This window comes from Nilaparvata lugens, chromosome 8 (genome assembly GCF_014356525.2).
Source record: "Nilaparvata lugens isolate BPH chromosome 8, ASM1435652v1, whole genome shotgun sequence".
NCBI classification, from domain to species: domain Eukaryota; kingdom Metazoa; phylum Arthropoda; class Insecta; order Hemiptera; family Delphacidae; genus Nilaparvata; species Nilaparvata lugens.
Window position 1 is genome coordinate 18,372,206 of NC_052511.1, and position 23,390 is coordinate 18,395,595.

General features: G+C 34.5%; 2 protein-coding genes across 5 annotated transcripts in view; one reads left to right on the plus strand and one right to left on the minus strand.

The window, feature by feature from the left end:
* LOC111063625 (protein ELYS) overlaps nt 1-23,390 on the minus strand; it is a 35,541-nt gene continuing 12,151 nt past the window's right edge. The window contains exons 7-18 of the mRNA XM_039434153.1: nt 21,683-21,890; nt 19,773-19,920; nt 18,775-18,874; nt 12,821-13,014; nt 11,145-11,335; nt 8,887-9,067; nt 7,517-7,645; nt 6,789-6,957; nt 2,902-3,183; nt 1,763-1,871; nt 850-1,013; nt 1-166 (exon numbers count right to left, since the gene is read on the minus strand). Of these exons, the coding sequence (XP_039290087.1) occupies nt 16-166; nt 850-1,013; nt 1,763-1,871; nt 2,902-3,183; nt 6,789-6,957; nt 7,517-7,645; nt 8,887-9,067; nt 11,145-11,335; nt 12,821-13,014; nt 18,775-18,874; nt 19,773-19,920; nt 21,683-21,890 (2,026 nt within the window). The 3' untranslated portion in view covers nt 1-15. The remainder of the gene's footprint in view (nt 167-849; nt 1,014-1,762; nt 1,872-2,901; nt 3,184-6,788; nt 6,958-7,516; nt 7,646-8,886; nt 9,068-11,144; nt 11,336-12,820; nt 13,015-18,774; nt 18,875-19,772; nt 19,921-21,682; nt 21,891-23,390) is intronic.
* Nucleotides 14,623-18,540, plus strand: LOC111063634. 4 transcript variants are annotated; one of them, XM_039434155.1, is made up of 3 exons: nt 14,623-14,767; nt 16,578-17,046; nt 17,092-18,540. In XM_039434155.1, the coding sequence occupies exons 1-3, from the start codon at nt 14,726-14,728 to the stop codon at nt 17,943-17,945; spliced, it is 1,365 nt and encodes a 454-aa protein (XP_039290089.1). In that variant the 5' UTR covers nt 14,623-14,725; the 3' UTR covers nt 17,946-18,540. The 4 variants fall into 4 exon arrangements, with proteins under 4 accessions (XP_039290089.1, XP_022207014.2, XP_039290090.1 ...); XM_039434156.1 differs by lacking the exon at nt 14,623-14,767 and adding an exon at nt 15,021-15,155 and having other exon boundaries at nt 16,578-17,052; nt 17,098-18,540; XM_022351322.2 differs by having other exon boundaries at nt 16,578-18,540.

The following is a 23,390-nucleotide window of genomic DNA, read 5'->3' on the forward strand; positions in this document are numbered from 1 at the left end:
TTTGGGATTAGTACATTAAGGAATAAAATAATAATATTTTGAAAGTAAATTCAACTTACCAGTAAAAAACAAGTCCAACAGTTCAGTCTGCCATTGTCTGTACTTTCTTTGGAAATCAAACGCCTGAAGAATATGACCACATTCAAGTAGGATCAAAATATGAAACCTGAAAAATGATAAAATAGTTCTATCATTATCATCAGCATACAATATAGAATGCATTTTTAGTTTTATACTGCAGTATCAAATTCTGAATAAAAATCAGGATTAATTTACATTCTCTCTTATGATAAATAATACTGTAATAGGTTTGATAGTAATCTGCAAGTTATTAATAGCTTGGATCTGATTTCCAAATGTATAAAAAGAAATAACTGTGTTAAATTGTGTAACTGTGTAAATTGTTAATTGTGTTAAAGAAATAACCCAAAAGTTTTCATCTTGCTTCGATTCCGCATCTGGGATTTTTGAGTTCAACGATTATACATTGGCTAAATTATATTATCAATACTTGCAGTTGCGAAGGCTAGGCGCACACCAGTTAGCCAAGACAAGACATGATCAGACACGTTTAGTCACAATACTTCACATTGTTGCTTATGACGCAACTCACACTGATTAGTCATTGCAATTAGACATTTCTTCATAAGCAACTATGTGAAGTATTGTGACTAAACGTTTCTGATCATGTCTTGTCTTGTCTTGACTAACTGGTGTGTGCCTAACCTTAGTCTACCAAATTTTGAAATGGCTAGAAGTATTAGCAGTATAACTATCATAAAATGTACAAATAATTAAATGTGTTTCAATCTTAATAGCGAACATAAATATAAGACAGGTTTTACTTACTTAGCATCTTCCAATTCGCTAAGCAGGGGGTTGAACGCGCGAGAATAGATGAGAGCAAGCTTAGGCTCGCCCTGCACAAACAGCGAGTGCATCACAGTTTTGTGGTTTGTTTCTGTCATGTCATTCTGGCAAACGGTGTTATTAGTGAAGTGGTCAACTGCTTCCTGCACAAATTAACATCCACATTAGAGGAAACATTATCACCCGGTTGCACAAAAGTATGATGAAATTTAATCGTGATTAAATGTCAGGAGAACCAATCAGAGAAGTCTTCTCTGATTGGTTCTTATGGTATTTATTCATAATTAAAATTAAACAGGCTTTTGTACAACTGGGCTTGGAAGATTCAGGATGAATTATCATTGATACAGAATAAAACAATAGTAAATTTAGTATATGATGAATAACAAGTTAGAACATTAAGGATAAATTATTATTGATAGTATGCTAAACAATAATAAAGTCATCTAGTATGTGGATAACAGTTCTATTATAATATTGCATTAGTGAAGTGAAATGAGAAAAAGAATAGCTGCTAAGATTTGGAGTTTTATCGAAGCATATTCAAGTTCTAGTTTGATAGTGTAAAACGCAGGACTAATGAAAATGGTTGCAATAAACAATTGAACTGACACAAGAATATAATTGCATTCTACCGAATCCATGTTTTAAATCACCATTCTCTTGTAAATAAAGGAATTAAAAAGAACAAGAATCGTCAGCCGATATTGCTAGAAAACATTCAACTTATCTATAATATTATTTTAGATAAAAATTGAAAATAAGATCAATACAGATTTAGTGTCATGAAAATCTACATAGAAAGATAGAAATTAGAATATCCTTCAAGTTCACCATTAAATCTTGCATTTTGATCTTCTAAATTATTCAAAATTCAAAACAGAAATCTCACCTTCAACTTTCCATGATCAATTAGCCAGAATGCTTTTGTGATCAGTACTTGAGATTTTGTTAGTCTGAACTTGGTGACAAAATTCTGTAACATCTTTGCAGCAGACGGGCTGGAAAGGAAGACATAGCCAAAATTGAAATAGCATTTCTTATATCATTAGATCATAAACTGACAATGATTAAACAACTGAATTTTAAACTACAGAGATTAGTGACAACTATGTGCTTAGAAAGTACTCAAAGTTAATTGGCAGACAAAATCTTCAGTCCTAGCTCCACCTGATACAGTAAATGATATTCAGCTTTATCTGATTTAGAATAAGATAACCAAATATCCAATGTTTCAATTCAGGGGAAAATGACAACGTTGCCAATGACTTTAAGGGGCAATGACAAAAGTTTGTAGTCCTTCTCTAATCTAATCTACTTACAGGAGAATGTTGAATCAATCTATAGAATCTAGATGGATATTTTTACGGAAAACACAAACTGCTATCTACAATCATTACTCAAATCATTCATTGTAGGGTAAATCCTTTTATAATCCAATCTTTCTAAACAAGAATATTGAATCTTATCTACCGGATCCCGATGCATATTTTTATGGAAATCACCAACTCCTATCTACAATCAGTACTCAAATTAATTGAAGTAGTGTAAATCACTTTAAAATACAATCTATCTAAACGAGAATATTGAATTCTAACCATAGAATGTCGATGGATATTTTGACATGAAGCACCAACTCCTAACTACCATCAGTACTCAAATTAATCATTTTAGTGTAAAGCCTTCTATAATCCAATGTATCTGAAGGAGAATTTTGAATCTATCTATAAAATCTATAAAAATAATTATATTTTTATGGAAAACACCAACCCCGTTCTACAATCCTTCTGTAATCTAATATACCTACTTGAGAATGTCGAATGTAACTGAGGAATATTGATGCATACTTTTATATAAAACATAACTCCTATCTAAAATCAGTACTCAAATTGATTAACCAATCAGTTTGAGGCCCTGTTTCTAGGACACTTATCAAATCCAATGAATCATTTAATTTCAATTATAAATTGATGGTTCATTAGATTTAATAAGTGTCCTAGAAACCGGGCCTTAATCAAACAGTTTACGCACTGGTCCTGTTGCAAATCAACCACATCGAGCAGGAAGTAATAGATGAGCATGTGCTTGAAGTGTGTGGCCACGCCTCTGACGAGGAATATGCGCAGAATGGACTGCAGGCTGGGCGGCGGATAGAGCCCGCCCACTGCACTGCCTTCGGCCTCCCATTGGCTGATGATGCGTCGGCCTCCAGCTGTTGTCTTCAGGAGCGAATCAACTACCAGCAGATCAGCCAGGCACAGCTGCGGATTCACTTCCAACAGCTTGCGACTCAGTTGACGCATCTTTTCTCGTCTGTTCACAAACAATAAATGCGTTTATTATTATATTCTGTGTTGTCAAAGTGAATAGCCTATATCAAATCATATTAATAGAAGCTTGCAATAAAAGATTGAAATTTCGCAAAATTTGGCAACACAGATATTTTGTAGACTTGTTTTATTCATAGACAGAAATTTGGTTGTTGTTGCAAACCCTTCATGTGAAGCCTTCAAACGGTTTTACGATTACAGTGCTCCAATAGTACTTTACGTAACAAGTCCGCTAACGATAATTTACCGCATAAGTATGATTGTTTCAGCCCGAAACGTAGTTGAGAGCAGAATTATCATACGAATGCGGTAAATACGTTAACGTACAAGTTACGTACAATGTTTTTTGTCATACTTATCTGAGAAAGAATAATATTGCTGAGAAACAGAAACCATTACCTGCTGCTGATCGAGCTACTGCATTCTATAAACATGGCCTAGCCCGTAGCGCCTAGTTCAAAACAGACAGACCCTTTGAGATCAAATAAAATAATAAAGGCCTAAATTATAAGATTTCAGATGAGTTCTTATAGCTTGAAACTCCTTAAATGAGTTCTTTAATTATTTGAGTTAGTATATTAATTACTTAGATGTTATTAGGACACAGTAGAGTCCTAACATACTCGACTGTAAAGAAAACATATGATCTCTTTACAGTATAGTATACTGTAATGAAAATCACATGTTTTCTTTTTCTGAAAACAGCTGTTTACCGGCTTGATTTGATGCATGGAAAACAGCTGCAATTGAGTAAGTATGACGAAAATTCCTTTAATAAGTTACCGGTACCTCTACATATTACATCCACAGGCTCACTGGTAACATTTTTGAAGAAATTAAAGCAATTTCTATTTTATTTCGATTTTGATGAGATTGAGGAGTTCTTTTTCACATGAATTCTTTTTAACATTCTTTTGGGAATTTCTACTATTGCTTCCTAGGGTTCTAACAATTTTTCTGTCTCAGGATTTTTATTTTTTCATTAATATATTATTACTTGAGTTCATATATCAATATTTAATTATGATATAATATTTATTATGTATATATTTTCAAATTCTTCTTAATTCTATTTTCCTAGAATTGTATTATACTTTTTGGTTTCTATTAATAACTTCTGTAATGTTCACTCCTTTCAATTCGTTTTCTGTAAATAGACAAAGATTTTCTGTTAGAAATTTGTTGACCCCGTAGCTCTTCTTTAAGGATAGTAAGGGAGTAATCATATGAAAACTCCTTACTCCTACCCCCTGTGTAAAAAATTACATTTTTTCGATGCATTGTTGTTGAGTAATAAGCCTTGAAAGTGCAAAAAGTTGGAAGAATAATTTTCAAAGATTTTACACAAGTGAATATCTCAAAAACTAAAGAAGATATCACAAAACTCCACTGTACAAAACTTTTAGGAAATTTATCTTGCTTTATTTTTACTCAGCCATGTCGCTGAAATGAATTGTTTCCCAGTTACATGCGTGTCAGCCAGAAATGGAAAAATGCAACTTTTAAGCTACCCTCATTCCTTAAGCTCAAGGATGAGGACTTTTGATATGCTCACCTTCCAACTAGTTCAAACAAAGTTGCGAAGTTAAATATTGTGTTCCAAAACGTTCCCTCCCAATTCCCTGACAATTGATCTATTTTTGTTAAACTGAAGATTTCACACTCAACACTATAACGGTTGCAACAATCGTTGGGAGATGCGTAAAATAATATTACCATAGATGTAATTGAAGAGAATATAATGCTCTATGAGCCCGTGATTAGCACGGATTTTTTCAATGAATCGTTAAAAAGTTATAAGGCCAAAAAGATGAAAAAATCGGAGCCGGAAGGGGTTTTCTTCAAAATGTGATACCTTAGAGAGCTCATACCTAGAAAACTATGAGAGATATGGAAAAATGTTGGAAATGAAACTTGTAGGATAATTTGTGAGCTTAATATTATGATTGTGTTCGACAAAAATTTCCGAAAGGCGCATATTGTTCGAGATATATGCAAAAAACAAAATATGGCACTTTCAAACCACCCCTACCACCTTAGCACTGGGAGTAGGAGTGAGGACTTTTGATATGTTTACCCCCTTACTACCCTTAACAGAGCTACGGGGTCAAAAATTTTGTAACAAAATTTTCCCTCTATAATCTTTCATTGACTGGACTATACGAGTATTTAAAAGACAGTGAGTGAGTGAGCAAAAAGAGGCTCAAAGAATTATGATTCATTGATTATATCAATGTAAAATGTGACTGAGCTTGATCAATATGAAATAGATTGATGATTTATTGATTATATTGATGTAACATATGAGTGGGATTGATCAATTTCAATCATTTTTAGAACAATTTTATAAATTCCCTTAAGTTCCCATAAATTCCCTTAAATTCCCAAAATTTCTTGGCCTCGGAAATATTGCCAAATCATAAGTTCCTTCCCACTGGGAATATTCCCGATCCACATCACTAATAGTAGCCAACACTTCCAGTTCATCTGCTGCTGTAACGGTCATAAACATAAAAATCCAATGAATCATCGAATTTAATGAATTTATAGGTTATGAAATGTTGACCCGGCGGCTCTAACCCGCGTGCTCGAGCGCTAAGGAATTGCATCTTTAGTGTTATCCAATTATTCGAAATTATTATTATTTCTGCCTTCTTAGTTGATTAAACAATTGTATACTATTGCTTTCTTTCTTGTTTATTTTGAATTTCGTTATTAATATTTCCGGGTAAAATATTGCACAATTTCGGTACAAGTTGGCTGTAATGTCTTTGGGCAACATTACTTTCTTGTCAACATTAGTGATACTAAATCTGTCTGTATCTAGCTTCTCTATCTTCTGGCTTCTGTATCTATTGTTGTGTGAATAGACAAAGATTTTCTGTTAGAAATTTGTTGAGGCTTCTGTCTCTTGCAAAGGTTAAAGAGTGTAACTTCCACTCAGCTAATAGCTTATGAAGTACCTTAATCATAACTCTGACGTTACATAATGTTTTTGTTAGTTTTTAATTATTTTCATTCATATAAATAGAATTATAAGATAATATTTTATGTATTTTATTTTTTCAAAATTATTGTACTTATTTGTTAAGTTCATTCATTTTTGTTTGTAAATTGTCCCAGTGTTATGAATAAATTTCAATTTCAAATAGTATAGGAAAACTACTACAGTGAGATCCACATTATAATGGCAAAAGATTATTGTTTGAAATGATAAATTATATTTTATTCGCCAAGAAAATATATTTTTCAATGATTAAATAATAAATTTCCATGATTTGGATTAAATAGTTTGTTAATATTGATTATTTATTCCTACATTTTTCAATAACTATATGGCAACGTTGCGGAGCTAGAAAAGGATAGCGCTATCTGCTTTGTGGAATGATAGACAAGGATAGCAACACCAATGTTTATCAAATACTGCCATTATAACGTGGCCTCACCTCACTATAGAAGAAGCTCTACTATATTTTAATGAGAGCTTTAATATAAACAAAATCTACTAAAATGAGAACTTTACTATAAACAAAATCTAATAAAAACGCTACTATATCATGTTATTTTTAATGATAAAATGCCACGTACCTTTCAATGACATTGTTTTGCAGTGTCAGTTGAGGATATTGGAAGATGTCAGGCAGACTGGATGAAGGTTCGTTCACTTCCGGCAGAAGATGATGCTTAGTTGACCACACCACCGAATCCAAGTACTCAATGTATAATTGTAGAGAGATACTTTGCAGCTCCACATTGTCTGCAAATAAACAAAAATACAAGGATACAGATTTAAGACAAATTAAAGTTAAATGTAAGAATTCACTATATAATAAATGTGAAATCAACTATATACATATGGAGCAGTTTCAACCAAAAATTCACATAATACATGAAATGATGAAATATCAAGTTTTAAAAAGTACTATCTTCATTCAGTATTCAGTTTAACGATTCTGATTCACAATGTTTTGTTATGCAATTGAAGAGTGAAGTTTCCAGTATTTTCAAGTTTTATTAAAGAGAAGTTCAATTTAAACAGTTCAATTTTTAATTTTAATTTAATTTTTAGCATTGTCAGTTCTTTACATTGGTATTTTCAAGGTTAATTCAATATAACAAAGCTTTATCCTTCGAAGTACAGAATAATTTAGTTGTGTATAAAAAAATGTCATGAAGATTAGTCTCAGTTGACTTGTATACAAAACTCCAGTAATAAATTGATTGTCGGTTGGATATGTTTAAAGTTTAATACAAAGAATGTTATGTTTAAGAAAATAGGAGATTTATTGAATAAGACGATATGTTTCAAGACTTACCTTCTAAAATAAAATTTCTATAGTTTTTCAGGATAAAGTCAAATATCTCGGATAGTTTATGCAACAGTGATACAACGTAGATGAACTCCTTCATTGATGGTGTGGTACGGAGATCAAACAGTTGAATACCTGGAATGAAAATTCATATTTTAACAAAACAAAATGATCTCAAATCAATTACAGTATACCATGAAAAAATATTGAGTATATTGGCTTTGTAATAACTATCAAAGTAACAAGAAACTAGTTCAGGTTGTCACACTGTGTAATTTAGTGTTTTAAACAGAAGCGCTCTCATGTTTTTTTCAATTATGGAAACTTATTATTAGATCCTGAAAAAATATAGGTACTGAGGCTATTTCATTTACGAATAAAGTATTTTTGAGATAGAACGAATAATTATCAACAAGAATTGACAATAAATTAATATCATATCAGATATACCGGAATAGCTTGAATCACAGCAACCTACATTAGAAGACGATGGAAACCGCTGCCTTCTTATCATCTACCATCTCCAATGACTACTCAGGACCTTCTATATACTACCGGACCTGAGCCTAGAAAAAAATGGCCGCCGTATGTGGTGGTCTTAAAGAAATTCCTACTGAGAAAAAATCACTAATCAGCTGTTAGAGAGCGTTTCAGTTTGTCGAGATCTCAGTTCGTCTAGTTCCCGTTTAAAATATCAATGTCGGCCACCACATACGGCGGCCATTTTTTTTTAGGTATATGGGAAGTCCTGGACTACTTTATAACATGGATTTTACTATACAGTCGTTTTTCAACGAAATCATACGATTTTATTTAGTTTTTGGTGATGTTTGGAGTCTGAACAAGCTTTGTACTATGGAATGATATTGAAAAATATTCTTACAGATGTAGGTGGAGAAAAAGTGCTGTGTAAATCACGGAAATAAAAGTGTTCTTTTTTACTTGCCTTGCCTTATTACCAAAGGTAAGGAATGTATTGCTTTCCGAAAAAAATTAAGGTACCCCAATTTACAAATTTCTATACGTTTCAAGGTCCCTTGAGTCCAAAAAAGTGGTTTTTGGGTATTGGTTTGTATGTGTGTGTGTATGAGTGTATGTGCGTCTGTGTACAGGATATCTCATCTCCCAATTAACGGAATAACTTGAAATTTGGAACTTAAGGTCCTTACACTATAAGGATCAGACACGAACAATTTCGATCAAATGCAATACAAGATGGCGGCTAAAATGGCGAAGATGTTGTCAAAAACAGGGGTTTTCGCGATTTTTAACTCTTGTCTTTGAAGTGTTGTTGGTGATCGGCTTGGTGACCAGCCAGGGTAACAGCTATGTTACTAACACCACGACCTCTTTGATTATTTGTTGTTACTACTCACAGATGTTGTCAGCCATCTGCTTGTAGAAGGTAACGGCGGACCAACCCCACTTGAGGAGGGTGGGGAGGGTGCAGTTGGCCACTGCCAGGCAGCCGTCGGCCCACGCACGCACACAATCGCGCACAAACGACATCCAGCCCTGCTCCACCATCACTGTCAACAGCATCTGACGCTCTGTCACCTGCGCCGCCGCAAACACCAAAATGTATCAACACAATATTTCGAATCATTTAGATTAGAAAAGCATTCAATTTGAAGACGCTCGAAGCACAACAAGTATCAACACAATACTTGGAGTATTTTAGAGTAGAAAAGTAGTCAACTGGAATTAAGACAATATTTTGAATTTAGAGTAGAATAGTGTTCGATTCGATTGATATGTATTTCACAGCTGATGAATCAGTTTTTGGTTAGTTTAGCGCCAACCAGGCGCTCAAAATTCAAGTAGATGAGGACCGCATGTAATTTAAAATGAATAGTGACGGGCTGCAAGGGACCTACCTGTATCTAAATTCCCCGCCTCAATAGCTAATGAGAATCAAAACTTATCTAATCTCAAATTATTCAGACCTAGAAAATTAGGGTATAAGGCCTAAAATGAATTAATATTAAAGTTGTGTGAAAACGGTTGGTGCAGTGTTTGACGCTTCTCATCACTACGAAAGATGAAGACAAAAAGGAATTATTTTTAAAAAGTGAAAATATGTGACTTTTGAAAGTAAGATTGCATACAGGGCCGGGGGCCGTATAAATTGTCATCGAGGTTTGCACCTTTAATTTAGATCAACAGTGATATCCTATACTATTAAACGAGCAATTTCTGTTTAAATGTTTATGTTTATATATCTGTAAGTGACCGGATCTCGGAAACGGCTCTAACGATTCTCATGAAATTTGGAACAAAATAGGTTTATGATATGAAAATTCGATTGCACTAGGTCTCAACCCTCGTATAACTCGATGAAGGACATTAAAAGGATAAATACGTCCTTGGAATAACAGCTGTAAATTTTGTCGTCTTTCGATACATTGCGATATCGGAAAGTGAGTGAGCGAGTGCATGTGTGGGTTATTCCTCAGCTGATCTCACGAGAAGAATAATCCAGCAAGAAAAATTTATTTTTGTTTATTTCTTTTTTTTAACATGTTTACTTCAGAAAGTCCAAAATTGTAACTAGATGCTATTAGTATAGAATAGTACATAGTATATTATTAATAAATATTGTAGCAAACATAGTATATCATTAAATTAGTTTCCTTTTATTTGGATTGTTCGCGATCAGAGCAGCAGTGACACCCAAAGTCACTTCATATGAAATAAATAAGAAATAAATAAATCGAATTCATAGTATATCTTATGTAATTGATGATGGGTTTGTTTTTTTCAAGTGTGAATAAATTGTTATTTTGATGAGTGATAGTAGCTTAATCTAGATTTTGATTTTGACTGTAGTATACATTTGAAAAGGGACAGTTTTGGGCATAAGCCTGTTGTTCCTCCTTATATAACTAAAAATAATTGTATGACTGAAAAAATGATTAAATAAATATAAACTATAAATTCAATCTTTTGTTACAAATTTTCTATGCTTTTACACTCCAGAGCGAAGGTCGGTCCCCCGATATTAATTATTGTTTTCCATGTAATAATTGTTTTGTCACGTGTTGCAACGTGGAGCACGAATTAAATACAATTAAAAATATTTCACTTCGTTCATAAGCATGAAAACTTGAATTACGATAGAGTCGCCATGACAACAAAACTGAAGATAAGCATCAAACTGGACTTCCAAAGAAACATGTATGCTCCGTATCTGGTTGCAAATCACACTCAACATTCACAATCAAATCAAAGCAAATTTGTTATTCGGACATGCTACTCAGACAATCCGTTCTCTCTCTGAGGAATGTCTTGTTAACTGTCCATACATGATTCAAAATACGATTGATTACATATCATTTTGATGATAACTTTGGAAGCGAAGTAAGAAGGAGGAGAAGAAGGAGAAGGAAAAGGAGAAGGAAAAGGAGAAGGAAAAGGAGAAGGAGAAGGAAAAGGAGAAGGAGAAGGAAAAGGAGAAGGAAAAGGAGAAGGAAAAGGAGAAGGAAAAGGAGAAGGAGAAGGAAAAGGAGGAGGAGAAGGAAAAGGAAAAGGAGAAAAAGAAGAAGGAGAAGAAGAAGAAATAAGTTATTCAAATCAATATAATCATCTGTTCTTGATTATTTCATGAAATATTTAATAATAGCCCAGTTCTCACCACAGATAGATTAGCGGAGTCAGCCGCGTCGTAGAAGGAGGGCTTGAGACCGACGGCCAGGAATCTACTGCAGTAGCGACTCGGGTCGATGAGAGCCGACGGCCCCGCCTGGTCCAGGGCGGTCAGCAACTCCATCTGCACGCCCTTCCACGCGCACTCCACCTTCCTGTGCTCGTACAGGCATGTGCATGCTGCAAAGACAGTAACACTAATTATAGACTAAGAGAAAATACATCGTTTACAATTCTACATTGTATTAATAATGTTTCATTACGGGTTTAAACCAATAGATGATTTATTCCCGTTTGAAACGAGATGTTTCATATATGGGCATAAAACGACACAAAAGTAAAAAGTCGACAGCTTTTTGTGCTCGTACAGACACGTGTATGCTAAAAAACCAATACAACAAATGATACACTAAAACTATTACACCACAGTGGAATCGTCGACTTGGGTCCATAAGCACCAACTAAGTTCAACGCTAATCTATGATTACATGAAGGTAATTTCATGGTCGTATTATTTAAGATAATGTTTTATATACTGGGTTTAAACGGACAGCTGATTTAACTCCGCTTAAACTGAGTTCAATCTACGTTTAACGCTAATCTATGATTGCATGAAGGTATGGTCGCATTTGATATGTGTTACATAACGGGGTTAAACGAACAGCTGATTTATCTCCGTTTGAATTGACATGGTGCATAATGAGCTTAAAGGCCATAGGGAGATAATCGGCCATTTAGACGAAACACTAATCAAACACTTTGTGCCGGTTGCACAACATCCGGTTAAATTTTAACAGTGCTAATTCCACGAGAACCAATCATAGAAGCCATCTTTTCAAAAACGCCTTCTCTGATTGGTTCTCGTGAAATTGATCATGGTTAAAATGTAACCGGCAGTTGTGCAACCGGGCCATAGTAATAAATCATCTCTTCATGTAAATTAAGATTAACGTTAAACATAGATGGTGGTAATGGGCCTACGATTATGGCCAACTAACTGCAAAATTATATTTTTGTGATGATAAAACATATTAAAAAGCTCTATAAATTAGGAAACAATTCCATACCTTATTTTTTCTCAGAGTCTTCCTTATAAAATGGAGATTCATTTTTGTTCTTCAGAGAAATTGTGTTGGTTAATGTTCTTTAAAAGAAGAGAAAAAGAAAACAAAACAAAGAAATACAGTCACAAATAATTTTTAAATGTAACAATATTACTGTATTATTATAAAAATTATTTCTAAAAAGAAATTCTCCTTTCATTCAATATTCATCTTTTATCGATTTCTATCAAGTCTAAATCTATAGAGTCTATTATCAACATATTAAAAACGATGTAGAAGAAATGTGAATTCTAAGGGCACTCTAAATGTGAATACCATATCAGGCGGTTTTACAAGCTATTTTTCAGGCGCCAACATAATCAGTCCGACAACTCTAAAACGCCTGAAACACGCTTGATATGGTCTCACCCTAACAAGAATCAAGAAACAATATAATAATTATATCTTATAAAAAAATGAAGTAAATTGAAAGAGTTCGAAGCGGTTAAGACAGAACAATTATTAGGCTAAATTTGGGAATAGAAGACGTTTTGTGCTAGCACCTGATTTCTCATTACGCTATTGTGTTTCAATGTATGAATGAATGAATAAACAAACTTACCAAGAGAGAGCGAGAGCGGGAAATAGTGTTCATCGAGAGGCTGGTAGGCAGAGAACTGCGAGAGAGATTCGGCACTAATGCAGACGTCCAGCAAAGGTTCCGGGTGTTCCTCATTGCTAGAGGGCAGCAGAAGGTTTGCCACATAACTGTTACTGTCACCTGACTCCAAACTATAGGGCATCTGTGCTCTGTACCTGCGAAAACAAGCGAAAATAATCATGTTTGATCAATTTTAGGATCGAATGTTCTTTTGATGGAGAACTAAGTACAAATTTACTAACAAAATGTGGTTCTAACAAGAATAATAATTTATATAAACCCCAGGTTCGAGTTTGCGCAGTTTCAACAAACTCGGTCAAGACATTCCAACCTAGTCAAATCAGGTACGGTTTAAGGTGCATTTTCGTTTGTGCGTAAATTTCCGCAGTCGACGACGACAAGCATTGTTGACATTCATATTGTCCAAATTTCAAGTGTGCTAAAACAGCTGAACAAATAACTTTTCATTATCTGTGTTTATGATTCAAGAATCGAAAATTTCTAATAATATTAACATATTGCAATTTAAAAGTTTAACAAAGTATAAACTCAACCTCCCCCATAAAAACATAATTGAACATAATCTTTTAGGGTATTTAGACAAATTGAAATCTACCCAATCTGAGATCCTCACCCTGTCGTGATCGACGACGGCATTTACGCACAAACGAAAACCAGCTTTATAACGAGTGCACTGGATCTTGACGATGGTTACTAACAATAATTCCAGTGCACACTTGTAAAGCGTGCCCGTCTTGACCATGTTCAAATATCTTGAATGAGTTTGGTGAAACCGGGCATTAGTTTCACAATAGACTAATGCTTCTGCTATTTTTACAATATGATATAGATTTTCATGAAATGCTAATGACACTTCAGGTGAAATATCGCCGTACTGCATTGGAATAATAAGAACTGTAATAAGAAGATAAGAATGGAAAGCTTGACAAAATATAAGATTCTTCGTGAATAATCCTAGTACAGTAATGAATTATAGTAGTAAAGGTTGATGATAGAATAAAATTGGTAATAAATCTAGTTAAATAGTTCAATCTAAACAGTTTAATAGTTTCGAAGGTCTCCGCCTGGAGAACGTATGAGTTAGTTTGATTTCGGATCTTATCTAGTCATTTTGACATAGACCTTCAGCTTCTAGTATTTTTTTATGATCAAAGAAGTATACAATGATCAAATTTTCAAATTTATTTATTCTTAATGATAATTACAAAGTTCAAAACTTGAAGTATAAAATACATTACTTAATAAATAGATACAGTAGGTATTATAATAATTAATTATATAAAATTGAATTGTTCTTATTGATGTCGTTGTTGAAGACTATCTTCCTTAAAATTAAATTCATTTGCCACATCTATAGAGCTTTTAAACGAGAAGAATGTTTGCTAAATATTTGTCACAAGTAACAATTTCAGTATTTTATAAAGCGAAGTCTCATTCTCAACAATAAATAAGACAAGTTCAACTTCAAAACATATCCTATGGCGTTTTGACAAGTTCAACTTCAAAGCATATCCTATGGTGTTTTGAAATAAAGTTGATAATAATTTACTGTTCTTTGGATTACTTGGTTTTTATCTTTCAATAAACTGTATTGCAATCTCTATTGATCAAACTTTATATAATCAAAAGAGATTCATTTCACGCTCAGTCAATAACTCAATCTTCTAGCCACCAATAAATTCAATGATAGTGATGATCACCATTCCTGATCGATTTCACGCACATTTACTGTTTGATCGCTCTAGTGTTGAAACTTTATGATAAACATACGTCATTATTTATAAGTAGACACTCATCAATTCATGTTCAAGACTGAAAAGCCTTTCCTTTATCAAAACTTACAAGATGTTATGCTCTTATGTATTACTGGGATTTTCTTTGATAACCGTAAGTATAATTCATAACATTTAAAACTACAATTGTTTCTAACTGAAATTGAAACCTTAAAATAAAATTATCAGTCTAATAACAGTCGTTAGGTCATGTCAGACGCCCAGAAATTGATCGACCTGAAAACACGGACATCAGAGCTGAGCCGGCCAGGTCTCTCGACTAGCCACCAATAAATTCAATGATAGTGATGATCACCATTCCTGATCGATTTCACGCACATTTACTGTTTGATCGCTCTAGTGTTGAAACTTTATGATAAACATACGTCATTATTTATAAGTAGACACTCATCAATTCATGTTCAAGACTGAAAAGCCTTTCCTTTATCAAAACTTACAAGATGTTATGCTCTTATGTATTACTGGGATTTTCTTTAATAACCGTAAGTATAATTCATAACATTTAAAACTACAATTGTTTGTAACTGAAATTGAAACATTAGAATAAAATTATCAGTCTAATAACAGTCGTTAGGTCATGTCAGACGCCCTGAAATTGATCGACCTGAAAACACGGACACCAGAGCTGAGCCGGCCAGGTCTCTCGATATTATTATTATTATCATCATCATCATCATCAATTTATCAAGATAACCAGTTACTTCTGCTATTGGAGACTGAAGTATAGATGCTTTTTTGTGGACATAATAATGAAACTATAATAAAAACAATTTTAACAATTGAAAAATTATTTTGTTGTGAACTTCCTATTAATCCTAGAGGTTTGAAATTAATACCAGAGGTTTTCAAATTAATCCTAGAATGTGGAGAAAAATTAATTGGTATTTCTTAAAACGTCCTACTTGCCACTATGACACATTTCATAGCTTTATTTACATAACTTTTATTCAACTTTATTTATGTGAAGTATGATAAACTAAATAGCAGTTATTAACTTAACTGAAGGTAAGGGGGTTTCATTAGAAGGAAAATCACGAGTTCACACTGCAGAGCTATAGTGAGGTCTACGTAATAATCACAGTGGAGAAAGATAGGAGAACGGTGTGGCCAATTTTCTGCCTTGCCATTGCCTTCTATAAAAGATAACCGATTTCGATATATCTGATGTAAGATTAACTATTATTTCTTGTTGAAAATAATCAATTATATTTAATTTGTCAAGAAAACATATTTTAAACGATTAAATAATACATTTTCATAATTAATATTGAATATTTTGTTAATTTGTTAATTATAATTCTATATTGTAAAAACGATCTGGCGACTTTGCGGAGCTAGAAAATGATAGCGCTATCTGCTTTGTTGAATGATAGACAAGGATAGAAACACCAATGTCACCAAGGATAGCAAATACAAATACTGTAATTATAAAGTGGACCTCACTATAGCAGTTATAACTATAGTGAGGTCCACGTTATAATGGCAGTGGAGAAAGATAGGAGAAAAACGTTGCCGATCCTCTGTCTTGTCAATGCCTCCTATATGCGGTAGCTGATACAGGTTTATCAATTGATTTCATATTTACTGTTTATTCTCGTTTAATATAATCAATTTCATTTTATCAAACAAGAAATTATATTTTCCAATAATATCAAATGAATTTTTCATAATTAAGATGAAATATTTAGTTAATTGATTATACATTGTTATAAGACGATCTGGCAACAGAGTAAAGCGAGAAAGAGATAGCGCTATCCTCTTTGTTGAATGATAGACAAGGATAGCAATACCATTGATAAATAAACACTGCCATTATAACGTGGACCTGACTATAAACTTTAGGGGTTTTTACAACAATGAAAATCATAAGAACTCACATTGTTCATCATTATCTCATTTTCCAGACGAGCATAACACAACATGAAGCACACGCATTTTCAACGAGGATGGCCAAAGAAATCAACCCAGTCGAGGCTCAACCGCTAATGTATGGTTTGCCTAGTGTGAAATACTTGCGGAAAAGATCAGCTCCAGATGAAGATATTGGGGCTTACAAAGCATCTGTAGATTCATTACCACTAGCAGACCCAATACAAGATGGAGCTTACAAAGCAGATGTAGATTCATCTCCAGAAGAAAATATTGGGGCTTACAAAGCATCTGTAGATTCATTACCACTAGCAGACCCAATACAAGATGGAGCTTACAAAGCAGATGTAGATTCATCTCCAGAAGAAAATATTGGGGCTTACAAAGCATCTGTAGATTCATTACCACTAGCAGACCCAATACAAGATGGAGCTTACAAAGCAGATGTAGATTCATCACCACTAGCAGACCCAATACAAGTTGGAGCTTACAAAGCAGATGTAGATTCATCTCCAGGAGAAAATATTGGGGCTTACAAAGCATCTGTAGATTCATCACCACTAGCAGACCCAATACAAGTTGGAGCTTACAAAGCAGATGTAGATTCATCACCAGTAGTAGACCTAATACAAGATGAAAGTATCGGGAGCCCTTCAGAAACGACACAATTAGCTCCACGACGGAGAAGGAGGAAAAAGTCGCAGATGTGTCCGAAGAAGTATTCGTGCGCCGACTGTTCAACAGTCCGCATCTGCGGCAATCGTGCCAACGGATCACTGGTTGAAACCAAGGTCAAATGCCAGTCGGAGACTCCGTTCTGCAACGAGCGAACCGGCACCTGCGACTCGGAGCCGGGCCGACTCGACCTGTGCGGCGACATGATCAACTCCACATTCGTCTGTCAAACCGACGGCTTCTACCCCAACCCCGAAACCACCAACAAATTCTACCTATGCTTCCAAGGCTACGCATTCTCACTATCCTGCAACAAGAACCAACGTTTCAACCTGGACAAAAACCTGTGCACCAACAACCAGATCACACTTTTCTACGATGAAATAGTGTTCGATTGCCAAAAACTTCACGGTGTGAAAGTGAAACACACTCAATATGATCGATACTACGCCTTCTGTATCGATGGTGTGCCGTCGATGGTCGATAAATGCGGAGTCAACTACCGGTTCGACTTCGATAGCCAATCGTGCCTGCCGTCAAATCATGATACCTCGTTGCTGGTTTACATTCCCGACGTGAGGGATTGCAGCAAATACTACACCAAGTTTTGGAATCAGGATGTCATCACTCCAAGAATGTGTGCACCGGGCTTCTATTTCGATTACTTTATGGCTAGCTGTGTACCGGACTCCTCGGTTTGTTTAGATAAAAACAAATACAACATTTAAACAACTTTACATTGGGTCGTTTGAATAAACGCTAGAATCATTTCATTTCAAATCGCCACACCTACATAACTAGGACGAGGGGCACGTCATCTGGAGTCTTGGAACCATAATCCCATTAGCTCTAGCTTCTAGCATAAAGTAAACAATATTTTTTATTCGTTTAAAAACTGTATAAGTTTTCCCTGCTTCTAGCTATTGCTGAAAGTTGGATGAAGTGCTGGTTTTCTAGGCATTAGTTAAAATTGTGAATTGTGAAGCCTAATTGTGGTCCATTAGGTGTTTAGACAGCTCACTAGAACCGTAGTATTTACAATTGCTAGCTTTCGTTTTCTAGAGACTAGGAACCACCCCATTTCTAGCTTCTAGCTATTGATAAATTCAGTAGAATAATCAAGTGCTAGTTTTCTAGGCATTAGCTAAAATTCATAAGCAAATGTCAGGTCCGTCAGGTGATTAGACAGCTTACTAGAATCCTAGTATTAGCGATTGCTAGCTTTTATTCAATCGACCTAATGTCAACTATTAAAGATATTTTACTATTACCATGGAAATGAAAACTAGATAGATGTGGAAAATTAAAGAGATAAGTATAACAATATCATCATTCCCATGAAAGTGAAAACTACTACAGAGATTAGTATACCAATATTCTAAGGTACCCTTAACCTAATCCTTTTCACATATTTACAAACTTTACAACAGATGAACAGCACACTTCAGGTTGAATGGTGTAGAAAAAGCCAATTTTGAAGGAACATTGATGCTGTAATAATGAACAACGAAATTATAAAAGTTATAATAAACTATGAACAGTGAGCAGAGTACGTACCATTGATTGATGTCGAAAAGAGTCAATTTTGAAATAACATTGGTTCGTTCAGGAGTCCAGACTTCCCAAGCAATTGCACATACACTGACGATGCTTTCATCTGAAATAATTGAAAAAATATATAAATTATCAGTTAACAAATGTAAAGCGTGAAGTACAAAAAATATGTTTAACGTTAAAACGACATTTAATGTCATTTAATGACATTAAATGAGCTAACAAAAGTAAAACATTCAGTGAAAACTGAATGATATGAATTTTAGACATTTAATGAGCTAACAAAAGTAAAACATTCAATGAAAACTGAATGATGAATGATATGAATTTTATACAAATAGGTAATATAATAATTCTAAATAGGTAAGGTATAAGTTTTAAATAAGAAATAAGTAGTGAAATATCAATGAGAATAATAATTTGTTTTTCACAAATGAAATACATTCAAATAATAATAATACTGAGGGTGATGCCCACATAAGCTCTTAGGCTTGTGCTTGGGTAATGAGTAAGAGGGATGATGATGAGAGATGACGACTACTTTTTAGGTAGTCGGGACCGACGGCTTATCATCTCCTCCGAAAGACGGGGTGGCCGTATCTATGTGATTGGGCTGTGGTCAAAAACTTTTGCCCCGGTCGAGATTCGAACTCGGGTTCTCTTGATTATTAAACCGGCGCGTTATCACTTACTCCAACGAGTCACCCGATCAATTATCGATCGAATATCAAGGATGTATATTCGAGACAGTTGTTCCATATTCTTTATCAATTTTTAAATAACTACTTCATAGTATTTTTTTTAGAATAACTAGAAAGCATTAAACTACTTCAAGGAAATATTCATAAAGGCTCGATGGTTGTCTTATGAGATAATCAGATTTTGGAAGACATAATGAAGCATAGCATACTATGTTATTTGATGTAATCAAAGTAATCAGATCAAAAATCCTTACAAAAAACTTGGTTGTGATATCAGAGAAAGAAAACATAATTACAAACCTTCATTGCTAGCTTGTATCGAACAGTGGGGCAATCGACGCTGAATTAATTTGGAAATTGATTGACAAGAAATAATTCTTCCGTCGATAACCGAGTCCATGTCATCGCCCAAACCCAATTCATATTTCCGTTGGCATCCCTTGTAGTTCTGCAAATGAAGAATTTCAGAAAATAAATGAACCAATTATCAATTTTTGCTTGGTTATGTTTAATGAATTGAAGTTACTAGCATTGAAATGTATGCTCCGTATCTGGTTGCAAATCACACTCAAAATGTACAATCAAATCAAAGCAAATTTGTTATTCGGACGCTTTACTGAGACATACAATATACTCCAATGTATGGCTCGGTAACTGTCCATCTTAATTTTCAACTAGTAACGAATTGTAAAAAATTAAAAATGGATAGGCCTATAAATTTGATGAATGAGTATATCTGCTACAGGACTGTAGATAAGGCCTAAGTATTGAATGTTTGCATCTAATTGTTTGAATGAGTAAATCAACTATAAATAAGTTTATAAGTGTTTGCTCAATTCAATTCATTCATTTCCATTTGGCATAGCAATACATGTACATAATTATATTTCATATTTAACAAAATAAGAATTACATTTTTACAAAAACAGTACAAAGAACATATTGATTGAGTGGAATTCCCCCAGTAAGACTATGCGACTGAGATTGGGGGACAGTTCCAGCAAGCAGTATTATTCAATAAGTAGTTATATAATATTATATTTACTATAAATTACAATATGTGTGATTAAAATTACAAGATAAGATTCAGATAACAGTAGGTGAATTATAAGTGATAACATATTATAGTGTTGAGTGTAACTTGACATTCAGAGTGGGAGAGCAAGAGGACCCAAAAACCGGTGGTAATTCATAGTTTTATAAGACTGTTTTGAAACTCTAAATATTTGAACGTGAGGTATGGATGTGCCCAAAAATGGACATTGCACATGGATATTTTGTACTCAAAAATGGACAAGTGAAAGAGACATAGCCTAGACTACTTTTTGGATTATGACACCTAAATTTGGAAGAAAAATAGCACATCCTTAGGGAAAAGCCACACGAAGCCACAGGCGTTTTCAGACGGGTCAACAGAGCATGAAGCTCCCTGATTAGGTTGGCGTTCGGGAATCAGCTGATGATCAGCCAATGGAAGAGCTTCATGCCCTGTTGACTCGTCTATAACGCCTGGAATAATGCTTCGTGTGGCTTGTCCCTTAGCATTTCATCTACCAATATTATGACATATGTGTCATTTGTAACATAATTAAATAAAATTAAATATCAACTAAATTAGAGAGAGAAAAAGTTTTGGGTTTATCTTGTAGATTCCCTCCCATTAATTTATTTTTTGTGATAGTGTAAATGGATTAAATGAAATGCATGAAATTTATGTTAACATGATTTTCTTCAATGTTTGATTCCATTACGAACTGCTTGTTAAATAATCACTTTTGAACAATTAAAATCCCGCCACTCCCACAACCCACGCTGCTTACTAAACATATGTATTCAACAACAGAAGTAACAACCAGTGTTGATGAAGGGCCTAGTGTCCGAAAGCGCTACACTAATGTGAGTAGAAGCTAATAGCTTTTATTTATAAATACCTGACTGCTAAGTCGTAATTAATTGTTCAAAAGTGATTAACATGATTGATTGATACTTGGAACGTTTTGAGATTGAATGATTGACGATGATTGGTTGAACAAGCAAACTGAAGCGTGGCTTGACTGGCCTCATAGAAGCATTCGTCGATGTGCCTCTCGATGTTGAATGAGGCTATGTAAATTGACGATTGTTTGAATAAAAAAACTAATGAAATATCTGAAATACATGTTAATATAATTGAATGAAACGTTTTGAGATTGAATGATTGGTTGACTGACCTCATAGAAGCAGCCATATCCGTCGATATGCCTCTTGGTGGTGAACGAGGTCATGTACATGGCAGCGAAGGGCCTGGCAGCCAGATGACTGGGTGATTGGTGGGCCGCCCATATGAAGCACACACTGTGTGGGTCATCGGTCGGCTCTTGCCAGCTGAATCCAGCCACCGGCATCAGCTGGGTGTCTTGCATCAGCGGCGACATGTAGCTGCAAACCGAAATAATCATGCATTCAACTGTAATAGTTATTAACCTACGAACATGCTATAATGTGAACATTGCAACATCACAATCAATGACATAAGGCCCGCCGCAAAGTAGACCCACGCTAATCCACGAAAAGCAACCCACGCCGTAGACACTTTGTAAATCATTGCTATAGAATTATTCATAATCAATCAACTGACAAGTGGATTACTGTCAACCCAAAGTGAACCCACGGTAGAGTGGAACATGGATGGCTACCTCGACAAAAGCCGAGTATAGCCGAAAAAACTGTATTAAAACAATATAAAAATCTTGTAGTACCCTTCATTTTTTAAAAACTTCAAGATAGTTCAATGGCAGTTCAACTATTGAACCATCTTAAAGTTTTTAAAAGATGAAGGGTACTACAAGATTTTTATATTGTTTTATTAGATTCATACCTATATTAAGTAGAGAAAAATCACGCTATTTGTAATATGAATTTCTTTGTTTCTTCTCTAAATGACTGACATTACATAATTTTTCTTGTTGTTACTGGAAGTGAATTGTCTCAACTTATATTGACTGGCCCTCCAACCTCCAACCGAAGAAATTACGAAAAAAATTGTGTTGCCAAAAAATTAAGAAAATAAAGAAATGATAACATCGCCAAAATATGTTTCTCTTATAAATATTATAACTTCCCTTAGAATTAAGGGATGTCGTAATGAGTGAGAATTTTATATCAAAATAACGGGGAAAATGTCTTCTTACTATTGGTGTCTGAATCATTTTTATCCGACCCATAGTTATTTTTTAATTAATGATTATGTTCATCAATGTCGAAACATTTCGAGCAGAAAACATGAAACTTTCGACATGCTAGAAACATGTAGTGAAGTCTACATGTAGAATACATGTATTCTAGGTACATTGGTGTAGCCTATCGGTGTACGTATAATTTATTAGGGATTGAATTCATGAAAGTTTTCAAAGACTAGCGCATGCGCTAGTTGTAGGCTAGTTGTACAACGAACGAGTGACCCACGTTCCACGAAAACTGTGAAAAAATCAAAAACAGATCCACGCGTGGAAATCAATTTCGTGGAAAATTCTCGGCTGGGTGCAGTTTGCGGCGCGCCATTGCTAGCAATGCTTTTACAAAACTTTCCATCAAAAAATCTCCTCGGTTTTAATCGATTGTTATAGAAATATTCGTAATCAATCAGCTGACAAGTGGATTATTCATTGCACGTATTATACAGATGTCTAGAGATTGGTTCTCACTAAACAGATTGTCTCTGAATGAGGCAAAAACCCAAAGTATATTGTTCTCTCTATCAGATGTCAGTGAGTATTTGCAGCCAGTCCGATTATTGGGGTTCACTCTTGATGCCAAGTTACTCTGGGAACCTCATATAGACATGGTGTGCTCCAGTCTCGGCAGCATTGTCTATCTACTGAGAAGGCTGATGTCTGAACTGCCAATTTCGATGGTCAGACAGGCCTATTTTGTTTTTTT